At 42.2% G+C, this 26,193-nt stretch overlaps 1 protein-coding gene and 1 pseudogene across 9 annotated transcripts in view; both read right to left on the bottom strand.

The window, feature by feature from the left end:
• Positions 1–26,193, bottom strand: part of LOC144083232 (Na(+)/H(+) exchange regulatory cofactor NHE-RF4-like) — a 53,399-nt gene that overhangs the window by 3,909 nt on the left and 23,297 nt on the right. For 3 of the 9 annotated variants that reach the window (XM_077610852.1, XM_077610853.1, XM_077610858.1), the window contains 6 exons: positions 22,708–22,779; positions 22,464–22,596; positions 16,782–16,921; positions 14,037–14,244; positions 7,259–7,472; positions 407–7,215 (listed from right to left, as the gene is read on the bottom strand). In XM_077610852.1, the coding sequence (XP_077466978.1) occupies positions 7,020–7,215; positions 7,259–7,472; positions 14,037–14,244; positions 16,782–16,921; positions 22,464–22,596; positions 22,708–22,779 (963 nt within the window). In that variant the 3' untranslated portion in view covers positions 407–7,019. Of the gene's footprint in view, positions 1–406; positions 7,216–7,258; positions 7,473–14,036; positions 14,245–16,781; positions 16,922–22,463; positions 22,597–22,707; positions 22,780–26,193 lie in introns of those variants that run through there. The other 6 variants (XM_077610854.1, XM_077610855.1, XM_077610856.1 and 3 more) reach the window with 6 other exon arrangements.
• LOC144083234 (general transcription factor II-I repeat domain-containing protein 2A-like) lies at positions 9,100–14,008 on the bottom strand (annotated as a pseudogene).

Here is a 26,193-nt window from a genome sequence, read left to right as displayed (position 1 = left end):
TTTTTGGTGAGTAAAATATGGTTATATTCCTAAATAATTTTCAATTGTGGGCCCGGTTCTGATATCTGAAAAGCTCCAGTGTTTGTATTTAAACACTAAATGCTGCTAGGAAGTAGATTTTACCCCATTTTAGTGCAATTTTTGTTGTTTCGCGTATGGACGTATATGGACGCATATGGACGCGTCGACGTTTATCGCTGTCTTTTTCCCGGGGAAATCACCCCCTGGCCCGGTTGTAGTGTCTGAAAAGCTCCAGTATTTGTATTTAATCATTAAATGTTACCAGAAAGTGGATTTTACCCCAAGCAACCTCTCGCGTCCGCTGTCTGCTCGTATATCAAAATTTGTCTCGTATGTCAAGATAAATATTTGCTCAAATTTTTACTCGTATCTCAAATTGCTCGTATGTCAAGGTACCACTGTAGTAGACAAACTGCGATATTTGAGAAGTGAAATGTAGTTTATTGTATTTACAGAACGTGTGCAATAATGATGCACAAATTTGGGCACCCGTTATTTTATGGATTTCAATACCATTAGCACTACCGTATTTACATGCACATAAGCCGCACCCTGAAAATTGCCTTGTAATTTTTGAACTTTACAATTTAGCCGCCTCCGATTCCCAATGTTCACTTCCATATTCATGGTTTTAATAGGGAGTACAAATGTGTTACTTTGAAGGGAAAATCTTAAGAAAAATCATCATGGTATTTCTGAGATACTGTATGAATCAAAAGCACATTATTATTATACTAATGATATATTAATATCATAAGGAAGCTAATATGCCTGTCTTTGTAAATGCAAAATATCAAATCATTCAATTTGAAAAAAGAAATAGTCTATCTTGATGAGAATCTGATGCTTTCTAATTACAGAAATTACAATTTTCTTAGGGCTGTAGTATATTGATACTATAACTGGTTAGTTGCTCAGGTTATACAAGTGTTTAATCACCGCCACCTAGTGACCATTGTGTAATACAGCGTGACCCGGGTGTTGACATGTCTGAGTTGGTCTGAGTGTTGCCATAAAGAGAGCTACACACGTGTGAAACTTGGCTCCGCCGTCTATTGCTGTTATGGATATATTTACAGTTATACAAAGTGCAAAGTTATCACAGTGGCGACGACGATGGGATCCCTTTCAAGCCGGTAGGGATTCCAAGTTTCAGAACGCGGAAATCAAGGCGTTACAAGGAGGTAACGGGACTTTGCAAACTAGCATTAGCAAGAGTTGCTAAGCTAACGTCGGAGGTGCATCATGGCCAGTTTCATCGGAAATCTCGGCGAATACAAGGAAGGTCAAGAAGATTTTGAGTCCTACTTGGAGAGGTTTGAGCAATGGATGTATCGTAAACGAAGTGGAGGAAGGTAAACGAGTCAACGTTTTCCTGTCTGTAATAGGTGCTGAAGCCTACGGACTGTTAAAAAACCTCTGCATACCAGATAAGCCAAGTAGCCTCTCGTATGATGTGCTAAGCGGAAGATTATCATCACATTACAAACCGAAACTGCTGGTGATCGCGGAGCGATTCAAATTTCAAAAAAGGATTCAGAAAGAAACAGAGTCTGTGTCAGATTATGTTGTGGCGTTAAAGCAGTTATCAACCCACTGTGAATTTGGTCTCCATTTAGACGAAGCAATGAGAGACAGATTCGTTTGTGGATTGAGAGTGGAAGCTATTCAGAGAAGATTACTCACGGAGCAAGATCTGACATTTAAAAAAACATGCGAACTGTCGTTATCCATGGAAATGGCATCAAAGAATACGTTGGAGTTCGCCAGCAAAATGAAAGGACCTGCCACAGTAAATAGGATTGACAAGAAGAAGACAAGCAAAAGTGCGTGGAAATACCAACTAGCCACCAGCGATTGGAAAAGTGAAAATAGCAGACCACAGAGAGCAGAAAATCACCAACCCTGTTACCGATGTGGCGGTAGCAACCACGCCGCTCAAGGATGCCGGTATAAAATAGAGACATGCCACAAGTGTTCAAAAGTAGGATACATCGCAAGGATGTGTAAAACTAAAAATAGGCAAGGACACACAGTATGTAAAGGAAAATAAAACTGAGACAACAGGAAATGTTGATGATGAACTGTTTGGGGCATATCACTTGCTTGCCGTGTATCCCACACATACCGTTGGAAATTGGAAGAAAGAAATGACAGTACAGGTCAAATTAGAAGGAACTCCTCTAGAGATGCAACTCGACACAGGAGCTGCTGTAAGACTTGTTTCTGAAAAAGTGTATAAGAAGCATCTCTCTCATCTGCCATTGAAAGTAAGTAAAGTGCAGCTGTCAACCTTTTCCATAGAGAACATTCCCTTGATGGGACAAGTAACTGTCAAGGTAAAATATGGAAACCAGAGAGGTGATCTACCACTAGTGATCGTAAAAGGTGACAGACCAGACCTCCTTGGCCGTAACTGGCTCAAAAACTTCAAACTGGACTGGGCAAGCATCTTCTCAGTTATACCAGCAAGGGGCTGTAACAACGCAGATGTGGAGGCAGTGTTGCAGAGACACAAAGCAGTGTTTGCTGAGGAGTTAGGCACTATTCGTGATTTTAAGGCCAACATTACAGTAAAGCCAAATACCAAACCGGTCTTCAGGAAGGCCAGACCAGTGCCTTATGCATTAAAGAATGCAGTTGAGAACGAGTTAAATCGCCTAGAAAAAGCTGGCATTATCTCAAAGAAAGAACATATTCAGTGGGCCGCGCCAATAGTAGTGGTACCCAAAGCAGACAAGTCAATTCGTATCTGCGGAGACTATAAGGTCACACTAAATCAAAGTGTGGAAGAGGAGACCTATACACTACCAAACATTGAAGACCTCTTTGCCACCCTAGCTGGAGGCACTCTGTTCTGCAAGTTAGACGTAAGGTAAGTGAAAGACAGTGAGAGGTAAGCGACCTGTATCCATAACAGCAGAATGCCAAATTACAAGTCCGTAACTTGCACTTATTTAGGTCTTTTGCCGAGTAAACGCAGCCTATGGAGAAGCACCACCAATTTCGTCACACGCAGTTTCTGGGTGTGATGACAAGTAGGCTTTTTGTGTTGTTGATAATGACGACAGGGCCTATGTCCGATTATTATTATTATTATTATAGGGAGGGACTGCACCCCGCTGAGACAAAAGTTGCAGCCATCGTTAATGCACTCCAGCCTACAAACGTCACAGAGCTATGGTCTTTTCTAGGACTATTAAACTATTATGGTCAGTTCATGAAAGACCTGTCGACGGTGCTGCAGCCACTACATCAACTGCTAAAGAAGGAAGTTGAGTGGAAATTGACTCCTAAATGTGCAGCAGCATTCAAAGATGCAAAAGAACAGTTAGTAAAAAACACCAAGAAACCCCTGAGATTAGCTTCAGATGCATCATCTTATGAATCGGGGCGGTCATGTCTCACATAATAGAAAATGGGGATGAGAAACCGATCGCATTTGCGTTGCGTACATTGACATAGGCAGAAAGCAAATACAGTCAGATAGAGACTTTGGCCATAATTTTTGGCGTGACCAAATTTCATAAATATTTATATGGCCACAAGTTCAGTTTAATAACTGACCACAAGCCCCTTCTTGCCATTTTGGGACCCAAGTCTGAAATTCCCACTTTAGCTGCTCTGCGAATGCAGCGCTGGGCGCTGAGACTGATGGCTTATGACTACAGTATAGAGTACAGAACGTCAGCAGAAAATGCCAACGCAGATGCGTTATCTAGACTGCTGGGGAAGGAAAAGGACAATACAGCGGAGGGAAACAGCATCTTCTATTTCTCAGTAGTGGTTGAGCTTCCCGTGCAGGCTACAGAGATCGCGCAGCGCACTCTCAAGGACCCAGTCCTATGCAAAGTACTGGAGCTGACTCAGTCGGGATGGCCAAGTCATAACAAGGACGAGAGACTGAAACCATACTTTTCCCGGAAAAATGAACTGTCTGGAACAAGGTTGCATATTGTGGGGAATTCGAGTTATCATTCCACCAGCACACCGAGAGCGACTACTGCATGATCTTCACCAAGGACACCCTGGAGGATGCAGGATGAAGGCCTTGGCCAGGAGCTACTTGTGGTGGCCGCAGCTGGACAGTGAAATAGAACATACAGTACAACAATGTGAAGCCTGTCAGAGTGTGAGGAAACTACCAGCAGTAGCACCTCTACACTGCTGGCCTTGGCCGACTAGAGTTTGGCAGCGAATACATATTGACTTTGCAGAGAAGGACCAACACCACTTTTTAGTATTAGTGGAGAGTCATTCAAAATGGCTTGAGGTCATCGCCATGCCAACAACCACAGCAGCCAAAATGATTGAGGTGTTGCGGAACATCTTTTCTTCCTACGGGCTTCCGGAGGAGATTGTTTCTGACAACGGTCCTCAATTCACTTCGCAGGAGTACAAGACATTGCTGCTGAGCAACGGAATAAAACAGATTTTGGTACCAGCTTACCATCCCGCTTCCAATGGAGCTGCAGAGCGAGCAGTTCAGACAGTGAAACCATCACTGCTGAAACAAGTGCTCGAGGAGAAGAAACAAAATGTCACAATAACAATGCAGCACAGGCTAGCTAAATTCCTGATGGCATACAGGAGTACACACAGTGTTACAGGATGTACACCAGATCAGGACCAGGTTCAGCTTACTGAAACCAGATCTCGCTTGAGTGGTGGAAGCAAAACAACCGAAGCAGAAACACTATCATGATAAAACCGCCTCCAAGCTGAGACATCTCAGGGCGACTTAGTCCTGATCCGGAATTTCCGTGGATGAAAGGAGAGGTGGACAAAAGGAACAGTGGAAAAGAGACTCGGACCAGTCAGCGGTTCAGAAAATAAGATGAGATGAGAGACAATTTTCTTACCAGAAGTTTAAGATGTTGTGGCAGCCATATTGCTTCAAAATATCTCAATTCTTTCGATGGTTCATATTACTCCAATAGTTTTCACTTTCAAACACGAAATACAACGAAAAAAATCAAAGTGGAATTTTGTTTTATTTCAAAATCAAGGCTACTGGCGTCTGGCCAGTCAGAGCACCTTTAACTAGGTTTAGACGTCAGTGCCCTAGGTAAGATGGCTGCCCGGGACCTAGGTAAGAGGGCTGTGCCCCGAGCGAGCAGTAATGGGAACGTGATTTTTTTCATGTTTATATGCAATATTCAACCATTCAGCGGACTTTGCACAAGGAGATGCTGTAAAAATTGATGGTGGTTCCATCATGCTGTGTGGCCAGTGCAGGTACGGGCAATCTGGTCAAAGTTGAAGGTCCCATGGATTTCAGTCAGTATGAGCAGATACAATCAATGTTCAAGAATCAGTGACAAAGTTTAAGTTGCGTCGGGGCTGGATACTTCAACAAGACAATGACCCTAAATACTGCTCAAATTCTAAAGGCATTCATGAATAGGAACAGATACAACGTTCTGGAATGGCCATCTCAGTCGCCAGACCTGAATATTATTGAAAATCTTTGGCGTGATTTAAAGCGTGCTGCCCATGCTCGGAAACCATCAAACCTGACGAACTGGAGATGTTTTGTAAAGAATGGTAAAAAATATCTTCAACCAGAATCCAGACCCTCACTGGAAGCTATAGGAAGCATTGAGAGGCTGTTATTTCTGCAGAATGCTGATTGACTAAATATTGATGTATTTTTTTTTCTTTGGGGTGCCCAAATTTATGCTCCTGTCTACTTTGTTTTAGTAATTATTTCACACTAGCTGTAGATCCTATAAACTTCACTTCACTTCTCAAATATCACTATTTGTCTACTATATGATATTTAACTGAAATTGATTATCCAAAGAACCAATGATTTATAATGGGAAATCTTGAAAATGATCTGGGGTGCAGTTTTTCATACAACTGTTTTAGTCCGTATTTACTGGACTATAAATTGCACCTTCTTCCCCTCCCACCATGTTTTGTTTTTTGTTTTTTTAACACCAAATGGGGTTGTTCAGACGTTACATTGAAGATGAACCCTAATGTATTTAGCAGTGATTTGGAAAGGGATTGAGAGTTTGATGAACACAATATGTGGACAACAGATATTGGTTCACTAGTAATATTACATTAAACAGATGCCTTTTTAGTTTGTAATTCTCCATTTAACAAGTACCAAAATATATAATGTATGTTCTTGGTCTCCAATGTGATTTATACTTTAGTGAGACTGAACTCCCTTACACCCACCCCACCAAGTTTTTAGCTGGTTTGACTGATACTCAGATGTGACTGATATTTCAACTCACTTATAACCTAGAGGCAACACCGGCACCATTAATCTATGTGTTTCGTTTTCACATCTTCTATTGGCAAATTCCTAATCTGGAGTAGGCTTCCCTCAATTCGCTAAATCCTAACTATAGTTCGGCAATAATCATGCTGCCGATACAAAAAAAGGAAGAAAAAGAAACAAACTAGGCACCGAGGATCGGTCTTCGTGCAACTGTATGGCTCTCGTTACCTCCTATAAACTGTACTCCTACACACTATTTTAAAAAAATTAAAAAATGATATAGAGACACTTTACTAGCAAGGTGTCCCAATATTTGTGTCCATAGAGTGCATCTACAAAGCTATTATATTTCTGACTAAACTACGTAGTCTTTAGCTGTCTTGAAAAAAGAAAGAAAAGATTTGAGTATTTAATTTTCTACTCTGAAGTGTAATATTGCTTATTACGCTTTTGTGCAAAAGAAAAAATATATTGCCAGTGGAGAAATATGAGATTAAGATGCTTTAAAATGAGATTAAGCTACCAAATTACAACATGCATGTGATAATAAAAATACAGTACAAGCAAATTGAGCAGCAGTCTAAACAATGTTATTTTTCTGTCTTTGGCCCCCTTAGCAGCGCAATGATGGTTTAATTGTAAGGGTCTTGTGCCTTACTGGTTTCTCAAGCAATTATTGAAAATTTGGTAATTAAAACAGGTATTTACTTATAAAACGTACTAAATTAGCCACAAATAAAGTCAATAAGAAGTGAATTTAATTTTTTTTTTGCAAACCCCAGCCAGGGAATTTATACTGTAAAGTTGTGCAAATGGTTGAAAATAGAGTTGATACCTGAAATACCTGTGCTATTTGAATGGCAGGATTTTGAACACTGTCATCCTGGTCTATGAATTTGTCGTGAAAGAACAGTGGAGAAATTCCAATCTGGGGGCAAAACAGAGCGACGCAACTAATGATTCTTTGTCAAGAACAATGTAACACATTGAACCTACATTTCTAAAGAGGCGTCTCCCTTGTATCGATATGGCGGTAAGGCTGACTCTCTCTCCACTTTTCCGAATCCTTTCGACAATGTCGTCGTGCTCCATGCACTCCACTGGTTCACCGTTAACTGCCAGTACCAGATCACCATCCTCCATTCCGGCCTCCTCCGCTGGGCTCCACTTATCCACTTCACGCAGCACATGAGCTGTTCAATGGGAATGTCTTTATTTATGGCACAAATATAATAGTGGTGGGTAGAGTAAACAAAAAAATGCGCGTTAATCACAGAGCTATTTCTTGAGTATTTCTCAGTCTGCCGAACATAATTTGAAGTTGTGGGTTTTATTACAGGGGTGGGTATATTATTATATTTATTATTCATAAAGAATTGTGTTCTAATCTTAAGGTATTATTAAATGCCGTTGATGCCGCTTTAAGTGAGTGATGTCAAAGAGAGAGCGCGAGCAAGCAACCAAGAGAGAGAAAGATAGCAACAGTGCAGAAGAGGTGGACTTGTATTGTTCAGTGTTGTGGTGTCATTTTAATCGTTTAATAATAATATTTATGCTGTTTTTGCATATCTGAATACATCATACAAATAGGTATACTGTTATCATTTTTAAATGGTTCATAGTGGCGAGTACACTGATCCCTCGTTTTTTGCGGATAATGTAGACCAGACATGGCCGCGATAATCCAAAAACCGCGAAGTAGGATCACCCCTAATATTACTAGATACCATACTACATGTTTCCGCACCTATACAAAAATTCAAGTACACAAGTACAATTATCAAGTGTATTTATTAAATATTACAGTTACTGGCATATGAAAAGACTATAATGTATTTATACCTAAATATTCATTCATTTCTGAACCGCTTTATCCTCACTAGGGCCGCAGGGGGTGCAGGAGCCTATCCCAGCTGACTTCGGGCCAGAGGCAGGGGACACCCTGAATCGCTGGCCAGCCGTTTGCAGGGCACAAGGATACATGCAACCATTCACACTCACACTCATACATAGGGAACAATTTAGAGTGTCCAATCAGCCTACCATGGGGAGAACAGGCAGATGCCAAAAAATTGGACCGACAGGGATTTGAACCCAGGACCCCAGAACTGTGAGGCCAACATGCTAACAAGTCAAGCTGGTGGGCGACCTCATATCTAAATATAATCTATAAATTAAAAAAATGTAAATACTTTAAGTACTGTACTCACAGTGAAAAGAGTTCCTCTCCGGTTGATTTAAATAAAATAAAAACAGGTTATTGGCGCTATAGTCCAAGTCTTCTTTGTCAGATTCGAGAGACATTTTTCTTGTAAAAATATATCTGTTGTCGTCTTGACACTGTTAAGACGTTGCCAAGTTCAATGACTCTGTCATTCGTCAATGTTGTCATCATTCTCCTTCCAAGTGGCCCCATGCAGTGTGTTGAGATCTTCTCGTCATGTGAGCTTCACGGCCATATGTAGGGCGTGAATCCATGATAATGCTGGTTCATTTTTTTATTCCTCGGAGTCACAGGTGGGGTGTTTTAGTCCACACGAGAATTTGCACCTCGGCAGATGCGAGCTTTGGGCGGTGAACAGCAGCGTGTGCACGCTGGTGGCCAAGCGAAAGCAGCAGCGCTTCATGGAGAAAAACGGTCGTTGCAACGTGGAGCACAGCAACCTGGTCGAAGAGACCAGCCCAGGGGTGGGCAAACTTTTTGACTTGCAGGCCAGAATGGATACTAAAATTTGACAGAAAGGCTGGGCCAGGAGCATTTGGACACGCAATGTAATTTATCAAACCTGGGGAATGAAATGTAAGAAAAAAGACACAATTGAAGGTGAAAATTTATTTTCAAATTTAATTTCAACATTAAGAACATATTTACTCAATGAAAGAAAGCAGTCTTTAAATTGAGAATGATGAGCGGCATGTTAATTAAGGGACTGTACTGCTGCTGTGTGTACATGTGCAAGTTGCTATTTTTAACACAGCAGAGAAACTCACATTTCAGTGGGAACTGTGTTGTTGTTCTCCCTTTTTGCCAGTGCATCAAAATCTGGAGTTAGTTTCGTGGTGGCAATTCTCAAAATAGATCTGAGGTGTTGGTCAGTTAACCGGGATCTTTGACGGGCTTTATTAAAGTTCATGACGCTGAAAGTCTGCTCACACACGTAAGTCGAGCCAAACAATGCCAGCATCTTCTGTGCTGTCCTCCGGAGGTTTGAAAACGTGGCTTCATTAAGTGAAGCGTGAAAGTCATTCAGTTTAAGAGATTTGAACTTCTCTTTCGAGATGGATTCAGACTGAAGATCGATCAGCTCCAATTGCAGCTCATGTGGTGCCGTTTCGGGGTCTTGTGACAGGGGACAGGACACCAGCTGAAGTGACTCAATTTTTTCAAAATCAGTGAAACGACGACATTATTCTCTGTGTATGTCGTCCAGTGATTTGCAGTATTTCTTCACTTCTCGGGCCTTCTGCATGGCCAGTGTGGGGAAATGAGCGAAAGATTTGTTTGAAATTTTCCTGGAGAATAAAATCAACTTGGATTTGAAGACTCTCACATTTGTGTACATCTCGTGCGCAAGCTGATCTTTCCCCTGCAGCTTAACGTTCAGCTCATTCATATGTGACAATATGTCCACAGCAAACGCAAAGTCTCAAAGCCGGTCTTCATCACTCAGCTCAGGGAATTCGTCGGATTTCCCCATTAGCTCAAAAAACAAACAAATCTCTTTGAGCCCCACACTTGTTGGCACACTTTCCCCAAACGTAACCAGCGGACACGAGAGTGGTACAGTAAGTCCTTGTGGTCCGCATCGGTTTCCTCTAGGAAAGTAATGAACTGACGGTGGTTAAGTCCCCTTGCTCGTATGAAGTTAACAAGTTTTACAACTGGATCCACGACATGATTAAGCTGCAACACAGACTTACACAGAGATTGTTGATGAATGATGCAGTGAAGAAAAATAACATCCTGGTCGATGTTTTCTTCTTTCACTTTATCTTGGATTCTTTTCAGCAGCCCGACATTTTTCCCAGTTAAATTTGGTGATCCATCCGTGGTGACACTGGCAAGTTTACTCCAAGGCAGCTTCATTCTCTTGATGACCGCAGACACCTTTTCATATAAGTCCTCGCCTCACGTTTTCAGCGATTCCATGCTCAAAAGTTCCTCCGTTATCTCAAAACTGTCATTTATCCCTCGGATAAAAATTAGGAGCTTAGCAGTGTCTTTAACGTCGTTGCTTTCATCCAGTGCTAGTGAATATAAATTAAAGGACTCCGCCTTTTTGTTTAACTCGCTGACAAAATCTTCGTCAAACAGTTCCACACGGCGAGTCACTGTCCTCCGTGATAAACTGAATTTTTCAAATTTACTTTGCTTTCCGGACACAAGAGCTCTGCTGTCTCTACCATACATTCTTTCAAAAACTCGCCTTCGGAGAATGGCTCGCTAGCCTTAGCTAATTTGAATGCCAGCAAAAAACTTGCCTTTGGTACTTGAATCGCAGTTTGTCGGTAAAAAAATTCTGCTGAGTCTGTAAATTAGCTGCTAACTTCTGAGCAGTAGCCGCCCGTTCTTGAGTTGACTGCTTGCTAGCATAGTTAGCATGCTTTGTGGCAAAGTGACGGCTGATATTGAACTCTTTGAAAACTGCAACCGTTTCTTGGCATATCAGACATACAGCCGTTGATCGTACATCGGTAAAAAATATTTTGTTGTCCACTCTTTTTTAAACACTCAGCACTCAGTGTCCACTTTTCTTTTCTTTGATCCGCTCATTTTTACCGAAGGGGGAAAATGGCAGCTGGAAAGTTACACTCCAACAAAGGTCTAGACTAGTGCGTCATCTATCGGGGAAACGAGGGTATTGCAGGGGAAAGGGAAATAAATGACGTCATTGATTTTTACCATAATTTGGACAACGTCGGTGGGCCGGATGAAAAAGCCGTATATGGCCCGCGGGCCGTAGTTTGGACCAGGCGCTACATCTCAGACATCTTTACCTCATGAGAATTTATTTCCAGCATACAGATCGCCACAATACGCGTGCATCTCCAGAGGGGAAATGTGTTCATTTCCCATGGCTCACTCTTAACTGCATGGCGGACCCCATGAACATTAACAAGATTCCTACCAGTCGGATTATCTACAGAAAATGCCATTTATGCCACAATGGTGTGCTACGCCTTTAGCATATCAAGGAACTTAGACAGTGTGAGGTAAGTGACCTGTATCCATAACAGCAGAATGCCAAATTACAAGTCCGTAACTATCACTTATTTAAGTCTTTTGGCGATTAAACGCAGTTTATGAAGAAGCACCACCAATTTCGTCATACGCAGTTTCTGGGTGTGATGACAAGTAGGCTTTTTGTTGTTGATGATGACGACAGGGCCTATGTCCGATTATTATTATTATTCATTATTAACTTCAATACTTACGAGGCATTTTCAACGGCGACTAAAAAAAGGGCACAAGGAGATGGACAACCCAGGGGCAATTTAGAGTGTTAACCACCCTACCCTGCAGGTTTTTTGGGATGTGGGAGGTAACCGGAGTACTTGGGGAAAACCCACACAAGCCCGGGGAGAAGATACAAACTCCACACAGTGAGGAATGACCTGGTATTGAACCCTCTACCCCAGAACTGTGAAGCTGACGCGCGAACCACTAGTTCATCTGGGACGCCTAATTACTATTCAGTTATTATTAGGTATTGAGCTTTTGATGTTGGGCTTTTTTTTCAAACCTGTCATTCGGCTTTCTCTTTGAGGGAGTGAAAGGCAAAGGCAGGGCCTGGAAAATATTAATTTTTACATCAGAAATATATTTGTCTCGCAAAATAAATATATTTTAATTTAGGCCGCAGAAAATAAATATATTTAAATTTTCACCGTAGAAAAAAATAATTGAAAATTTTTGCAATGTATTTCTAAATCCAGATTTTAATATTTAGCAAATTTACAAAAGAAAATCAGCGTGTAACTCGCTAAGTTTCAAGAAAACTTATCACATTTGGCTATCTTTATAATTGAGTTCTGACATTGAGGGGGCGCACCGTCTAGAACTTGCCACTGTAAGGAATTAATCAAAATATATTTCAATAATTGGGCGAAAATTATATTGGCGCTTAGTGTGAGAAAATTGTTATTATTTTTTAATGGGAAAAATAGATCTAAACCACAAAAATTTAATTTTGATGACCCCTGGGACTACAACCTCTAAGTTCCCATCCGACATCATGAAGAAAATGGTGTTTTTGGGGGGTTCGTGGTTGTAGATTTATATGAAAAAATAGAAAACTATGGGGGAACCTTCCGAAGGAGCATTGGATGAAACAATACAAGAGACAAACTCGCGATCCCAAAATGGAGTCTTACCAGCGCTTCGTTCTTTTTGGACATGTTGAGTCAATGTTGAGTACAGAACAAAGTTTGCAATTAGTGGTGTGCAGCTCAAAGCGTGCGGTCAACGTGGGCAAATGCATGTGCCAATCAACTAGCTCTAAGTGTCCCGACCAATAATTAGCCGGATTGTGATCACGCGGCATTTGACCTTGAATGCATGGAGAAATACACCCAATGTGCGTGCAGGCGTGTGCGAATTTCTCGCACGCTATGGCCGAGCAGAATTATTGGAAATAATTTTGGTCCGGCGACCAATAATTGATAATTTTTCAGCGTAAACATACCGTAATTACTCGAATATAACGCGCACTCGAAAATAACACGCAGGTATAACTTTGGGCCAAAAAAATCTGGAAAAACGCAGTACTCGAATATAGTGCGCACCTAAAATTTCCCGCTGACGAAAATCAGAAATCTTACCTTTTTTTCTTCGTTTCACGATTGTTTTGTTCAAACAAATTTATTCATTAGAATCCTTCAAATGAAAAGTTCCTCTCTCTCTTTGTCTGTCCTCTCATACATCTCTTCGTTGAGAATCCTATCAACGTCCACGCTTCCTTCATCCACTTCCTCTTCCTCCCACAACACATCATCCGATTGGCTTTACGAGATGACGTAAAATCCGTGCGTCAAAGTGAGTTTGACAATGCTTTTTTCGATCGAAAATTTGTAATTTATTTTAGTTATTGATTATAACACTGAACTGAGAGAGGGTGAACTGAGACGGGTACGAGGCTAGAGGGGGGCAGTGGTGGTCTCGGCTTCACGAGATGACGTAAAATCCGTGCGTCGGCTCTACGAGATGACGTAAAATCCGTGCGTCAAAGTGAGTTTGACAATGCTTTTTTCGATCGAAAATTTGTAATTTATTTTATTCAATTCAATTTCAATTCAATTTATTTGGCAAGAAAAAGCACCAGGCTAAGGGCCATGTAACAAGACACAAAAAAAAAAAAAAGTTTTTGATTATAACACGCACCCCCAACTATTGGAATTAATTATTTTGCAAAAACCTGCGTGTTATATTCGAGTAATTACGGTAAATACATTTACATCGTGAAAGCCCAATTGAATATATATTTTATGGCAATATACTTCAATAATTTTCTACCAATTATTTATTGACGACCCCAAGGCGAAGGGTCTTTAAAAAACCCTTCCTCCTTGTTTTTCATTTTTACACTTCGGTGCTCTACATGGAGAATCAGCGGGACGCTCGTCCTGTATTCCCCAATATAGTATGTTATATCTGTGTATCCAAAAGCAGCAGAGTAGGAGTAGCGTTTCTTCACAAATCTCTACTCAAGTAAAAGTAAAAGGTTTGTAATGTGTTACGACCCACTGATGCATTTGACTTAAGTAAAACACTCACCTGTCTGCCGTGTATGTGGAAACTTCTCTTGCCTCAATAGGAAACCATAGCCGTCTGGTCCTTTCACCAAATGCATGGTTTTTGCTGAGAATGGGAGATGACAGTGGCCAGCCAATACAGGCAGAATGGGCATCCTTCTCCTGATATAGTGAGACTCGCTTTCACCATCAATGACCAGTATGGTGACAGAGTCTGCACTCTTCTTCAACTAAGCAAAAGACATTGCAAGACTCATTTCATCTCATCTCATCTCATCTTCTCCCGCTTTATCTGAAGTCGGATGGCGGGGGCAGCAGTTTCAGCAGGGAGGCCCAGACTCCTCTCCCCAGCCACTTCATCCAGCTCAATAGGGAGTATCCCAAGGTATTCCCTGGCCAGATGGGAGACATAGACTCTCCAGCGTGTCCGAGGTCAGCCCTGTGGCCTCCTCCCAATGGGACGTTCCCGGAACACCTCCTGAGGGAGGCGTCCAGGGGGCATCCTGATCAGATGCCCGAGCCAACTCATCTGCCTCCCCTCGATCTGGAGGAGCAGCGGCTCTACTCCAAGTCCCTCCCGGAAGACCGAACTTCTCACCTTATCTCCAAGGCAGATTCCGGACATCCTGCGGAGGAAACCCATTTCAGCCGCTTGTATCCGGGATCTCGTTCTTTTCGGTCACAACCCACAGTTCGTGATCATAGATGAGGGTGAGAACGTAGATCGCCTGGCAAATGGAGAGCCTCGCCTTTTGGGTCAGCTCCTTCTTTCCCAAGACGGACCGGTGCAGATTCCGCATCACTACATACGCCGCACCGATCCGCCTGTCGATCTCCCTCTGCATTCTTCCCTCACCTGTGAACAAGATTCTTAAACTCCTCCATCTAGGGAAGGACCTGATGCCTGACCTGGAGAGGGCATACCACCTTTTCCCGACCGAGGACCATTGGCTTAGATTTGGAGGTGCTGATTTTCATCCTGACCGCGTCACACTCGGTAGCGAATCATTCCAGCGAGAGTTGGAGATCATGGCTTGATGAAGCCAACAGAACCATATCATCTGCAAAAAGCAGGCAATAGTGAGGCCTCCAAACCAGACCCCCTCAACGCCACGGCTGCACCTAGATATTCTGTCCATAAAAGTGATGAACAGAATTGGGGACATAGGGCAGCCCTGACTGAGTCCAACCCCCACTGCAAACGAATCCAACTTACTGCCGGCGACGCGGACCAGACTCTGACACCGGTCATAAAGGGACCTGACCCCGTGTAACAGGGGTTCCGGAACCCCATACTCCCGCAGTACCCCACACAAGACTGCCCTGGGGACACGGTCGAACGCCTTCTCCAAGTCCACAAAGCACATGAAGACTGGTTGGGCAAACTCCCATGCCCCATGGAGTATGATTGGCCGATAATTGGAACACACCCTCCGGTCCCCCTTTATAAAAAGGGGAAACACTACCTAGGTCTGCCAATCCAGAGGCACCGTCCCTGATGTCCACGCGATGTTGCTGAGGCGTGTCAACCAAGACAGCCCCACAACATCCAGAGCCTTTAGAAACTGGGCAGATCTTATCCACCCCTGGGGCCTTGCCACCGAGGAGTTTTTTAACCACCTTGGTGACTTCAACCCCAGAGATAACAGTGTCCGCCCCAGAGTCCCCCGGCTCTTCTTTTCTCAATGAAAGCATGTTGGTGCAATTGAGGAGGTCTCCAAAGTATTTGGCCCACCGATGCACAACATCCCAAGTCGAGGTCAGCAGCGCCCCATACCCACTATACACTGTGTTGGTGGTGCACTTTCCCCCTTCTGCGATGTCGGATGGTTGACCAAAATTTCCTTGAAGCCACCAGGAAGTCATTCTCCATGGCCTCACTGAACTCCTCCAATGCCCGGGTTTTTGCCTCTGAGACAACCAGAGCTGTGTGCCGCTTGGCCACCCGGTACCCGTCAGCTGGCTACCAATAGGACTCATTTTTCAGCCCGACGGCATCCCTCACCGCTGGTGTCCACCAGCGTGTTCTGGGATTGCTGCCACAACAGGCGCCGACCACCTTGCGGCCGCAGCTGCGGTCTGCCACCTCTTCCCGGACATGGGAGAAACTGTTGGAGGTTGGAATTGAAACTTCTTCTGACAAGGGACTCTGCCAGGCGTTCCCAGCAGACCCTTACAAAACGTTTGGGTCTCCCGGGCCCCACGGGCATCTGTCCCCACCATCGGAGCAGAACAAGGGAGTCCCCCGAAGGAGCACTCTCCAGCACCCCCTCCATGGACCCCAAAAAGGGTGGGTAATCTGAACTGCTGTTTGGTGCATATGCACAAACAACAGTTAGGTCCCGTGCTACCCTCTTGGGGTAAACCCCAACATACAGGCACCAAGCCGGAGGGCAACAAGTATGCCCACACCCGCTCGGCGCCTCTCACGGTGGGCAACTCCAGAGTGGAAGAGTGTCAAACCCCCGTCAAGAGGAGTGGTACCGGAACCCAAGCTGTGGGTAGAGGTGAGCCTGACTATGTCGAGCTGGAATTTCTCAACCTCACACACTAGCTCAGGCTCTTTCCCAACCAGAGAGGTGACATTCCACGTCCCAAGAGCCAGTTTCTGCAGCTGGGGATCGGACCAAGGATCCCTCCTTTGCCTGCCGCCCAACTGTCGACGCACCCAACCTCTTTGGCCCCTCTCATAGGTGGTGAGCCCATGTGATTGGAAGACTCACTTACATTATTTATATTCCAGTAAAACACAAGAAATGTTTCTTACTGATCTGTTGATAGAGACGTGTGAAAGACCAGAAGTATTGGCACCATTCATCCAGACCAATCTGTCTCCGCTGGTGACTCCAGCTTTCTCTGCTGGACCTCCAGCCCACACACTAAGTATGTGGTGTCCTTTTAGGCCTGCTGAGACATCAAATTCAACTGGATTTATACTGAAGGTCTCTTATTTCCCATTATTCATTGGAATATATGAAAAATCCACATCACTTTAATGCGCAGGCATTTATTTTTTATTTTTTATATCATTTGGGGGTCAGGTTCGCCATTAGACATCCACAAAAAATGCATAAATAGAGAGAGACGAAAGACACCCTCCTGGATTTTCACTTGCAAGGAAGACGGATGTTGAGGACCGCTCTCCAACAACGTTCTGACCTTAAACTTCTTTTTTGGCACTTTATTACATTTGATGGCCCAGCCGGGCTGGGCCGGGTGAATTGCACAATTGAGAGGTCTGAGTGTTTATGTGCATGTGAGTTGAATCTTTATATTTAGCCTTGTACATGTTCATAATACCAGATTCATAGTTATTATTAAAGGTATTAAAAGTTAAAACCGATTCATAATCATTACTAAAAGTCAAAACAGATGAGGACCAAAGGGTGAGAAAGCCTTGGGACCATGAGGACAGCCTGTTAATCTTTGCTTACGTGATATAAAGGAGGTTTCCCATTTCATGTAAATGTTCTGAGAATGTCTAATTTCAAAATCTAATACTTTTGAACTTTTCTGAAGTGCTTATCCTCACAAGTGTTACGGGTGCTGCTGTACCAGTTAACTAAGGGCACTCGGCAGGGGACACCCTGAATCAGTGGCCAGCCAATTCCAGGGCACAGGGAGACGGACAACCATTAACGATCACGCTCATACCTAGGGGCAATTTAGAGGGTTCGACCAGCCTACCCTACATGTAGGAGGAAACTGGAGTACCCGCAGAAATCCCAAGCAAGTCCGGGGAGAGCATGCCAAGTCCACACAGTGAAGATCGACCTGGGATCGAACCCTCGACCCAAGAACTGTGAGGCGGATCACTTACTAAACACTCAGGTGCCTAGTTACAAATCAATACTACTGGTTTTTTTCGGACTAGAAGTTGCACCTGAGTATATGTCTCACTAGTCAAAAATGAACAATGAAAGGGAAAAAATGTGTGTAAGTCGCACGGTATTTGATAAAATCCAAAAGTAATTAGTTCACCCACCACCAATGTTGAAATTATCAGCACTGGCCTAGGGTATACTCTTGTGTTTCAGTGTAAAAAACATGTGGCAGGATATCGTAGTGTGAATAATTTCATATAGGTCGCACTGCAGTATATGTCAAAAACTCGGCCAAACTATTAAAAAAACTGACTCTACTCTGGAAAATACGCTAATTTTAGCTTTTTCAGGAGTAGAATAGAGTTGTTTCTGGAGCAGAAAGAAATAGAAAGGACCGATTTATAAGGGAATACTTATAAAAACAATTTAAAAAGTTGTTCTTTTTGCACAACAGAGTTTCTGAAGGTAGAGTACAAAATTTAAACAAGGCTAACTATTTTACAACAATATGAAAAATAGAAGCAAGGACAAACATTTGCTTGACCCATTGTTTTGGAAAACTGTCTAAAGCCAAGTATGTTTCATGTTTTGTATAGCTTTCTTTTACAGTGTTAAAGAAAAAAGTTATGATAAAATAGTTGGGATAAATGTTCCACAAATACTAATATTTGAAAAAATATATATTACAATATTACCGTAATTACTAGAGGCAAAAAAGTGCATTTTAGGGGGTACTGAGCCTTATTTGGTATTTTAAAATTATGTTCAAGCATTCTTTTCTCTTACCGTATTTTCTCGATTATAACACGCAGATTTTTGCTATATAATTAATTCCAATAGATGGGGTGCGTGTTATAATCAATAACTAAAATAAATTACAAATTTTCGATCGAAAAAAGCATTGTCAAACTCACTTAGACGCACGGATTTTACGTCATCTCGTAAAGCCGATCGAAAATCGGAAAGCCGAGACCACCACTGCCCCCCTCTAGCCTCGTACTCGTCTCAGTTCACCCTCTCTCAGTTCAGTTTTGGACATTGTACAAGCAACATGGCATCAAAACGAGCAAGTTATACCGCAGCGTTCAAAAGAAAAGTCATCAAAGTGGCAGAGGAATTGGGCAACAGAGAAGCTGGAAGAAAATTCGATATTAGTGAAGCTAACATCCGTGGTTGGAGGAAGAAGAAAGACTCATTATTGAAAGAAAAAGCAACAGCAAAAGCATCAGGACGTGGAAGAAAAGCAATGTTCCCAGAGTTAGAGAAAGAACTTCTTAAAACGATTGCTGAGAGAAGAGCTGCAGGGTGTGCCATCAACACAGTCGAGCTGCGTATCCTCGCCCTGAAAATCATGAAAAAAACCAACAAGGATTCCGGCTTCAAATCGTCTGCATGTTGGTGCTATAAGTTTATGCAACGGCACGACCTATCTGTAAGAAAGAGAACGTCAATTGCCCAAAGGATGCCGGAACAGATGTAGCCATAATTCCTGGAGGTATGACCAGCCAACTCCAGGTCATGGACGTCTCGTGCAACCGTCCCTTCAAGCAACAGATGAAGCAGAGATGGGCGGAATGGATGGCTTCAGGGGAGAAAACATTTACAGCAAGTGGCAACACCAGAAAGCCATCACTGCAGCTAATCACACAGTGGATCAAGAAGAGTTAGGACGCAGTGGAGCCTGCCATCATCACCAGAGGCTTCAAGAAGTGTTGCCTCACCAACAAGCTGGATGGTACTGAGGATGATGTGTTGTGGGAGGAAGAGGAAGTGGATGAAGGAAGCGTGGACGTTGATAGGATTCTCAACGAAGAGATGTATGAGGAGACGGATGAGAGGACAGACAAAGAGAGAGAGGAATATCTGCAGAGACTATTTAAAGATTCTGATGCGGACTCTTCATTTGAAGGATTCTAATGAATAAATTTGTACTCTTGATGAACACTTGTAGTTTAAACACATGTGATAGTCTTTTCCATTGTGCATATCTTCAAATCATTTATTTATTCAATTTGTATGTTCCTTTTCTTGTTTGAGAATGACAATAGATATTTGAATTAAAACATGGTATTGTCAATTGAAATGTAGTCAATGTTCAAGGAAGTCTAAAAGGTATTGCAACATAACATGTCTACATGATATGTTTATCCACTCTGTGTATCCCTTTTCACATAATAATCAAGTTCAACGCACATAAATGATTGTCCCTTTGAAGTCTTTTAAGTCCCCATACCCTCGTTAAGAGAAAGTAATGCACGACACTCGACACGCTCGTACCTGAAGATTTCTCTATCCGGTTTTGAACAAAACAATCGTGAAACGAAGAAAAAAAGGTAAGATTTCTGATTTTCGTCAGCGGGAAATTTTAGGTGCGCACTATATTCGATTACTGCGTTTTTCCAGATGTTTTTGGCCCAAAATTACCTGCGTGTTATTTTTGAGTGCGCGTTAAAATCGAGAAAATACGGTAGTTACGTACAGTTGTGGTCAAAAGTTTACATACACTTGTGAAGAACAATGTCATGGCTCTCTTGAGTTTCCAGTTATTTCTACAACTCTGATTTTTCTCTGATAGAGTGATTAGAACAGATACTTCTTTGTCACAAAAACATTCATGAAGTTTGGTTCTTTTATGACTTTATTATGGGTGAACAGAAAAAAGTGATCAAATGTGCTGGGTCAAAAATATACATACAGCAGCGCTAATATTTGGTAACTTGTCCCTTGGCCATTTTCACTTCAATTAGGCGCTTTTGGTAGCCATCCACAAGCTTCTGGTTGAATATTTGACCACTCCTCTTGACAGAATTGGTGCAGTTCAGTTAAATTTGATGGCCTTCTGACATTGACTTGTTTCTTCAGCATGGTCCACAAGTTCTCAATGGGGTTTAAGTCAGGACTTTAGGAAGGCCATTCGAAAACCTTAATTATAGCCTGATTTAGCCATTCCATTACCACTTTTGATGTGTGTTGGGGTCATTGTCCTGTTGGAACACCCAACTGCGCCCAAGACCCAATCTTCGGGCTGATTTCAGGTTATCTTGAAGAATTTGAAAGTAATCCTCCTTCTTCATTATCCCATTTACTCTCTGTAAAGCACCAGTTCCATTGGCAGAAAAACAGCCCCACAGCATAATACTACCACCACCGTGCTTGACGGTAGGCATGGTGTGCTTGGGGTTAAAGGTCTCACCTTTTCTCCTCCGAACATATTGCTGGGCATTGTGGCCAAACAGCTCGATTTTTGTTTCGTCTGACCACAGAACTTTCCTCCAGAAGGTCTTATCTTTGTCCATGTGATCAGCAGCAAACTTTAGTCGAGCCTTAAGGTGCCGCTTTTGGAGCAAGGGCTTCCTTCTTGCACGGCAGCCTCTTAGTCCATGGAGATGCAAAACACGCTTGACTGTGGACACTGACACCTGTGTTCCAGCAGCTTGTAATTCTTGGCAGATCTGCTTTTTGGTGATTCTTGTTTGAATCTTCACCCTCCTGACCAATTCTCTCTCAGCAGCTTGCGTTTTCTTCCTGATCATGGCAGTGACAAAACAGTCCCATGCACTTTATACTTACAAACAATTGTTTGCACTGCTGCTCTTGGGACCTGTAGCTGCTTTGAAATGGCTCCAAGTTAATTTCCTGACTTGTTCAAGTCCATGCTGAGCTCCTTTGACTTTCCCATTGTAGCGTTTGTGGGCGTTTGCATCCAATGAGCCCTATTTAAATGGCCTCAGAGAAGACACCAGCTGTAGTCACTCATAATCACTCACAAGAAGTTAAGAGGCCATGCTATGAAGCTCATTTCACTGACACAACTTTCTAAGTCACCAAAATTGCTAATTCGTGTTGCTGTATGTATATTTTTGACCCAGCAGATTTGATCACTTTTTCTGTTAACCCATAATAAAGTCATAAAAGAACCAAACTTCATGAATGTTTGTGACAAAGAAGTATCTATTCCAATCACTCTCTCAGAGAAAAATCTGGTTTGTAGTAATAACTGGAAACTCAAGAGAGCATGACATTATGTTCTTCACAAGTGTATGTAAACCTTTGACCACAACTGTATTTGTGTTCAAGATGCAGCTACAAATTCTGTTGGTCCAATGAAATTGCTGACCTAAAATAGTTTTGTTACTAGTAATGCAATATTTTAAATTGAAAATAACTGCAAATGAAATCAAATTTAATACGTATTGAATTTCAAACATTAATATATGTAGCCTACAGCAAAAGCAACTGTGGTGATGGAGTTAACTTGGAGACAAAGTCAAATGCCAAATTTTCCTAATGTAAATTTTAGTTCTTCGTTAGCAGAATTAAAGTGAATTTATATTTTCAAAGTTTTTTGTGACTGATGTACAGTTTGTCATAGCAATCAGCATTAACAGAAAACCTGAGGTAGGGTTAATGGGTCACATTAAGGATGAAAAAAGTTATGAAATTATTTCTATGTTACCTAAACTAGGGAATTTGAAAAGCAGGGGTGTGTAGACATTTTACTTCCAGTGTAATATCTGATACCACATGACCTGACTGTGGAAAGGTTTGTACTGTATTTTACACTGACCAGTAAGTTGGTAAGTCCTATTAGTCACTATAAATATTCAGGAATCTAATGGTGATACCTTCAGATGAGATGAGGGTCATCCCTAGGCCGTAGTGCTCGTGCCAGTGAATGTGACAAAGCCTGGGCCGAGAGCAAGGTCCTCCTTTCGAGGCTATAGCAAGCGTCTGGAGATCCATACCAGTACACACTGCCTACATTCGAAAAACTTATTTGTTAATCAGAGAATAATGGCACTTTATATCTGGGGTTCTTTGATTTAATATAAACTTTAGGGGAAATGTATGTTTATGTATATCCAGTACCTTTTCATAGTCACCTCTCTTCAGCACCAGGAGAAACAAATTTGCTCCACATGATTGGATCTTCCTTGCCACCTGTCATCAAATGATTGCAAAGTGATATATACATACATATATATATATATATATATATATATATATATATATATATATATACACATATATACACAGACACACACACAGACACATACACACACATATATATATATATATATATACCGTATTTTCAAGACTATAAGGCGCACTAAAAAGTCTTATATTTTCTCCAAAATAGACAGGGCACCTTATAATGCGGAGCGCCGTGTAAGCTCTAAAGCCTGACTGAGAACTCTTCTTGCCGACACGCTTCTTATAAGGAGAGAAGGCAGACGTGGGTGGGGTCAGACACTAAAGGCACGCCTCGACAAGGTGTGTTTATTGCAGAACAATTTCGGTCTGGTTTCTAAGGCCCCCCGAAAATGAATGTAATACAAATAGAAACTCTTACGAAGCTCAGTTCAAACTTCAAGCCATCAATTATGCAGGGTAACATGGGAATAGAGCAGCCACGAGGGAATTTTAGATCAACAAATCCATGGTTAGCAAATGGAGGAAGCAGGAGAACGAGCTTCGCCAAGTCAAGAAGAAGAAGCTGAGTTGATTTGCACGTGTCCATCTCGCAGCAGCGGTGAAAAACAAAAAATGAACTCTGAGCTTGTCATCATTCCCGGAGGCTTAACTAAAGCGCCGGGCTAGTTACGCCACTATTTGCGAATGGATTGTGGCCGCCTGGACGAACGTGTCTGCTTGCACTGTTGTTAAAGGCACTAACAACAGATGCTTGAAAACCGCTGGACATCGGCATCAACACAGCTTTACGAAGGGTGGCAGGCAGCGCCGGGCTAGTTACGCCCCTATTTGCGAATGGATTGTGGCCGCTTGGACGAACGTGTCTGCTTGCACTGTTGTTAAAGGCACTAACAACAGATGCTTGAAAAACGCTGGACATCGGCATCAACACAGCTTTACGAAGGGTGGCAGGCAGCGCAAGGATAGTTACGCCACTATTTGCGAAGGGATTGTGGCCGCTTGGACAAACGTGTCTGCTTGCACTGTTGTTAAAGGCACTAACAACAGATGCTTGAAAACCGCTGGACATCGGCATCAACACAGCTTTACGAAGGGTGGCAGGCAGCGCGAGGATAGTTACGCCACTATTTGCGAAGGGATTGTGGCCGCTTGGATGAACGTGTCTGTTTGCACTGTTGTTGAAGGCACTAACAACAGATGCTTGAAAACCGCTGGACATTGGCATCAGCACAGCTTTGGGAAGTGTGGCAGGCAGCGCCGGGCTAGTTACGCCACTATTTGCGAATGGATTGTGGCCACTTGGACGAACGTGTCTGCTTGCACTGTTGTTCGAGCTTTTGCCAAAGCCGGCATCATTTCTGTGGAGCCACATGGCAATGACAGTGACTCTGACAACGAAGAGAGGGAACCTGGCGTTTTTGATGAATCATTTGGACAATTGTTCAATTCGGACACAGAAAATGAGGACTTTGATGGATTTGAGGGTGATGGTAAAACCGAACTCAGTTTTGCTTCCGTTGCCTTTTTAAAAACGTGTTTTTAGCGTGTGTCCGTCTGTTTAAGCTGGTGTATGTTTTACCATGCCTGGCTGCGCCTTTAAATGTGGTGCGTCTTGTGTGTGTCAAATACAGAAATAGCACTCGTTACTGACACTGCGCCTTTAAATGCGGTGCGCCATATAGTCGTGAAAATACGGTATATATAATTCTAATATCTCTCTCTCTCTCTTTCGCTCTCACTCTCGCTCTCTATCGCTCTCTATCTCTATCTACACACACAGTAATACCTCGCCATACGAGTGCCCAGACATAGGAGCAATTTGAGATACGAGTAAAATTTCGAGCAAATATTTATCTTGAGATACGAGACAAATTTTGATATACGAGCATACGGCAGACGCGAGAGGCTGCTCATAAGAACATCATGGGCACTGGCTCTCCCCAAAACTCCCTCGTGTCATGTCTCTAGGAGCATTGGGCAGAGCGTTGCATTTTTTTAGTGTTTTGTTTTTCTTTTAGTCAGTGCTAATGGCGGAGCTTGTTTGCTAATACGAGAGGAGTACTACTTCCTGGGCAAGTTGGCAAGTGGTCGTGCGTTTTCCTATTGTGAGGACATTTGTGTGCATAATTTTCGGAATATTTTGAAGGGAAGACAAAAGCAAACAACCCTCGATAGGTTGCATCTGAAAGTCAGGGTGGTATATATATATATATATATATATGTACCGTATTTTCACGACTATATGGCGCACCGCATTTAAAGGCGCAGTGTCAGTAACGAGTGCTATTTCTGTATTTGACACACACAGTATGCACTGCTTTTAAAGACACAGCCAGGCATTGCAAAACATACACCAGCTTAAACAGACGGACACGCGCTAAAAACACGTTTTTAAAAAGGCAACGGAAGCAAAACTGAGTTCAGTTGTACTTCATTTAGCCCTTTTACAATGTACTCACATCATCATCACCCACAAATCCATCAAAGTCCTAATTTTCTGTGTCCGAATTGAACAATTGTCCAAATGAGTCATCGAAAACGCTGAGTTTTTTACGCTCGTCCAGGCAGCCACAATCCATTCACAAATAGTAGCTAGCGTAACTAGCCCGGCGCTGCCTGCCACCCTTCGTAAAGCTGTGTTGATGTCGATGTCCAGGCCACAATCCAGTCGCAAATAGTAGCTAGCGTAACTAGCCCAGCGCTGCCTGCCACCCTATATATACATATATATATATAGTCTATATATACTTATATATATAAATATATATACATGTACATATATATATATATATATACATATACATATATGTATATACATATATGTATATATACATATACGTATATATATATACATATATGTATATATATACATACATATACGTATATATATATATATATATATATATATATATATACATATATGTATATATATACATATATATACATATATGTATATATATACATATATATATATGTATATATATATACATACATTGCTCATTGTCAGGATTTCATTTGCTATTATATATTTGCTTGCAATGAATAATATGCTATGCTTTACTTTACTATTAAACTTGCTTTACTCATCATTATTGACTTCTTGCTTGCAACGAAGTAAAAGCTTTGCTCCTGAAAACCTTGGTTAGACTAAACAAAGAGAAGCCAAAACGCCTTGGACTGCTTGGAGTGGACAAAACAAAGAAAATCCAGAATGCCTTGCAGTACTGTGAATCTGATCTAGGAACTGCACATGCATTCACCACAGACACTCCACGAGGCTTCCTGACTTTCATCTGTTTTGACTACAAATATATCAATGCACATGCACAGTCATACGTCTCACTTTTGTTTCCACCCTTCCCCTTAGAGTTGCGACGTATATTGTGATCAGGGCCCTCAAATTTAATATAACAACAGAAA

Source organism: Stigmatopora argus, chromosome 10 (assembly GCF_051989625.1).
Source record: "Stigmatopora argus isolate UIUO_Sarg chromosome 10, RoL_Sarg_1.0, whole genome shotgun sequence".
Lineage (NCBI taxonomy): Eukaryota > Metazoa > Chordata > Actinopteri > Syngnathiformes > Syngnathidae > Stigmatopora > Stigmatopora argus.
This window is presented reverse-complemented; position numbering and strand designations above follow the sequence as displayed.